General features: G+C 44.8%; 1 protein-coding gene across 1 annotated transcript in view; it reads left to right on the forward strand.

The window, feature by feature from the left end:
- The window catches only part of LOC106804923, a 39,705-nt gene that overhangs the window by 31,392 nt on the left and 4,561 nt on the right, over positions 1-3,752 (forward strand). The window contains exon 3 of the mRNA XM_014806331.1: positions 3,491-3,675. Within this exon, the coding sequence (XP_014661817.1) occupies positions 3,491-3,675 (185 nt within the window). The remainder of the gene's footprint in view (positions 1-3,490; positions 3,676-3,752) is intronic.

Here is a 3,752-nt window from a genome sequence, read left to right on the forward strand (position 1 = left end):
CGTGCAGCGTGCAAGTTACGTATCAAGGTACTATTTCACTTGAGAGATGTTGCGGCAGAGACCGCTCGCGTGGCATGACGTTCGCTGAGACCTGTGTCCGGTCCATACAGTATTTATTGCTCATCGTATTTCTACCGCTGTCGCACTAGTGTGTGATCGTACACACAACCACCGCAGGGTCGCGAAGAGGGATTTCCGCTTGAGCGTCTGTAGCGATGTGTGCGCGCGCAAGCTGGTCGAGGCGGATATTAGTGCTTGCAGATGCGCTCGCATGACGCTCAGGATAGTATTTAAAGGCAGGACTTGCCTCACAACATCACGGACGGAAACCGTTACCATCACTATATCGCTATATTAATGATTCTATATCTACTATCTATATGTGATTATCGCGGGCTGTAGCTATTGTATACTACCATATGTATCTATCTATCTAGTATCACGAGAATAATGTATCAATCTATCCTGGGTATTTACTTCATGCAGATCCAGCTCGAGACCACCTACTCCCCAGTATATTATCTATTTGGTTCTATCTATCCGGTCCAGCCTCCATCATCCAATCATCCACTCATCCCATCCATTCATTAGATCCATCATCCAGTCCATTCCATCCATCCATCCCATCATCCATCCATCCATCATCCACCATCCTCCATCCATTCCCACCATTCTTCCAGCTTGGTCATATATCTATAGCAATTAGTGGGGACTAGCCTAACTGTGGTTTAAATGTTAACTTCTCCGCCAAGCGGACGGGTAACTGTAATCCAGTCTCGTGTGTGGGTTATCGTGTGTGTGTGTGGTTAGCCACTAGGAGATGTCCTGCGAGAGTCGAACTTCGAAAGCAAGCCAGCTCAGAATCGCCATAGGACGGGAGGGGCCGTGATTCCGAGTCAAGCAGCAGCTCGCCTGATAGGGGGTCCAGTCGCAGCAGAGCGGAGCAGTGTATATATCACATGCATATACATTTACATTCGCTGGCGGAGGCAGTATGCACTCTCGCGCAACGTGACGCTCTGGTCTGGTTGCGCTTGTGGACAGTACGTATGGATGGTTCACGCGACGGCAGAAGTTATGTCACCATTCCTTGCCATAACCCCAGAGTACAGGAAGATAACGGAGCGTGACGCGCATACCACATAATCATACAAGAGGATCGTCAGGTCAGCTGTCGTTATTTATCTCGAGCACAGCAAGCAGCCACCGCGAGCGCCGAGCTAGGTGTTAATGAACTAATGTTCTAAGAGAGAACAGAGGAGGACGAGACGGAGGAGAGAGGGAGGAGAGAGACGAGATGCGTCGGAAGGAGAGAGAGAGGACGGAGAGAGCGTGATTAAACGCAGAGAAGATGCGAACAAGTGGCAGAGCAGCCTACGGGTATCACCATCATCATCGTAGTCCATCAGTTACTCTAGCAACAGCTCGAAGTTAGCAGCCGCAGCATGCGTAGGTGAAGAGGCAGCAGAGAGAGAGAGAGTGAGTAAGCGAAAGGATGAGAAGGGAGAGAGACTGGTTAGTCGTGATTACTCGTCTTAGAACGTAAGGGCAGGGACAGGATTGTCAGTAAAGGGTCTCCGTCTAGATTGAGTGGAAGGAGGAGACGCAGATGTATGTAAATTGCAGCTGCTTCGTTCGTGAATGGAAGTTAGAAGTTAGAAGTAAAAACGGCTTCGGTTCGCTTGATTCGTCACTTTTTCCGGTACTGTGCTTCTCTCTCTCTTCTCTCTCGTTCTCTTCTCTCGCTCTCTCTCGCTTCTCTCGATGTGTGTGTGTTGTGTGTGTGTGTGCTGTGTGTTGTGTTGTACTTCTTTTTCCTTCGTGTCTTCTCTCTCTCTCTCTCTCTCTCTCTCTCTCTCTCTCTCTCTCTCTCTCTCTCTCTCTCTCCCTCTCTCTCTCTCTCAATCTCGTTCTTCCGTTCCTGAATATGAATTCCGCTATTAGCATCAGTAACGCCGGCGTCTTTGAGACGTTTACTAGTCCTTTTTGCATCGGGGTTCCTGTCGGTAATTGGCTTCATCTATTCATGTCGGAGAGCGCTGCAGCAGCTGACGCGAGGGTAGCAGGTGTACGAGATTGACTGAGTTGAGTACTGACTGTATTGACTGAGTTGGAGTTGAGATTGACTGCGTTACGCCTGGCAGAATTGCAGCACTATAATACACGAGGCATCTCGCTCAAATCGATGCGGCGCCAAGCCGCGGGCAATGTGAACAAACAAAAACCCCAATATTGGGAGAATGTAAAACTAGACCCTGTGGTGTGGGTGGGTATACGCGTTTGTTCCTTGCTGCTTGTATTTTTACCCCCCCCCTCCCAAAAAAGGTAAGATGTGCGGTATTTATGTATAATCGGGAATAGATATTAAGACATAATAATTATTTTATTATCTATCTATATGTTGATCATTGCTAGTGGTTATCATTGGCCTATGATGTTTGCCGGTGATAAAACATGTCAACAAAAGCCAGAAAGCCATGGTCGTGTATGACTTAGGATTCGTTACGGAGTGTAGCATTCCCTACGAAACTTTTCAGTTTGCTCATTGGTTATTGTCGGTTTGTTGCTAGATACGTTCACGTGTCCGCTTGATATTTCCGCATTCATTTACACTTATAATGCTAAGAACTAATAAAAAGAAACAAATAGAATATAATATTATTGTGAAAAAAAGGCTCAGCGCGCCGCTACAGAACAGTTTGTATTATTCACTAGGCATTATTCGTACTAAATGTAAATTGATGTCTAAACCTAAACCTTTATACGGCACTACCTTGTGTCGATCATTAATGCACAGGATAATTTGCTCTTGAAGTATTATGAAAAAAGTTGGATTATTTCTTAACACATCAAGTAAAAAACCAAACTTACATGCAAGCGCACACAAACAGCCACACAAGCACACTCACATGTACGTGTATCGTACGTACACAACGTTCGCACGGACACAACGCACGCACGCACACGCACGCACACGCACGCACACGCACACCTAGATATGTCTCAGAACAATTATTTCATATCATTTTATTTTACTTCTGTATAACAAAGACAGCAGACCGGCTGTCGAAACTTTCACTCCTGCAAATATTTTGCATTCATCATCATTATTATTATTCGTGTATTATCGTTAGATTTATTATCATTATCATCAAAATAATAACCATTATGAATGTCATTTTCTAACGGCGAGTCGCTTGTTGCTCCTAGTTTTACCATTGGAACCTCATTAAATAAATAAATAAACGAGTGAATAAATAAAAACTTATTAAATAATCAGATAATAACTTTTTTTCCAAATAAATAGTTATTTAACATCCTGATAAAGATTTCCCGAAGGGAGATCGAAAATTTCGATAGTAAGTTCATTTCTTGAACACAAGATAAATATGAATTCATAATAGTTATTAAGAGTAAAAATAATATATTATTATAATATTATAAATAAATGAATAAATAAACATGTTCTTGTCGTTTGTCGTCGATGCAGGAACTCGCGGCACAGACTCGGCGGTCTGGAGGAGAGGATTGAGGATGCGATGGGGCAGACGCTGAACGAGGCGCGAGACAACCTAGCAAGCCGCATCGACAGAACAAAGACAGAGCTGCACGGCATCGCTGCTGAGAAGGGCTTCGCACCGCCACCGGACAGCAGCGATGTGGAGACTCGCACGTGTAAGTATAGATATGAGTGGAGAGAGAGAGAGAGAGGGGGGGAGAGAGAGAAAGAGAGAGAGAGAGAGAGAGAGAGA

The sequence above is a fragment of the Priapulus caudatus genome, unplaced genomic scaffold, assembly GCF_000485595.1.
Source record: "Priapulus caudatus unplaced genomic scaffold, Priapulus_caudatus-5.0.1 Scaffold93, whole genome shotgun sequence".
Taxonomy (NCBI): Eukaryota; Metazoa; Priapulida; class Priapulimorpha; order Priapulimorphida; family Priapulidae; genus Priapulus; species Priapulus caudatus.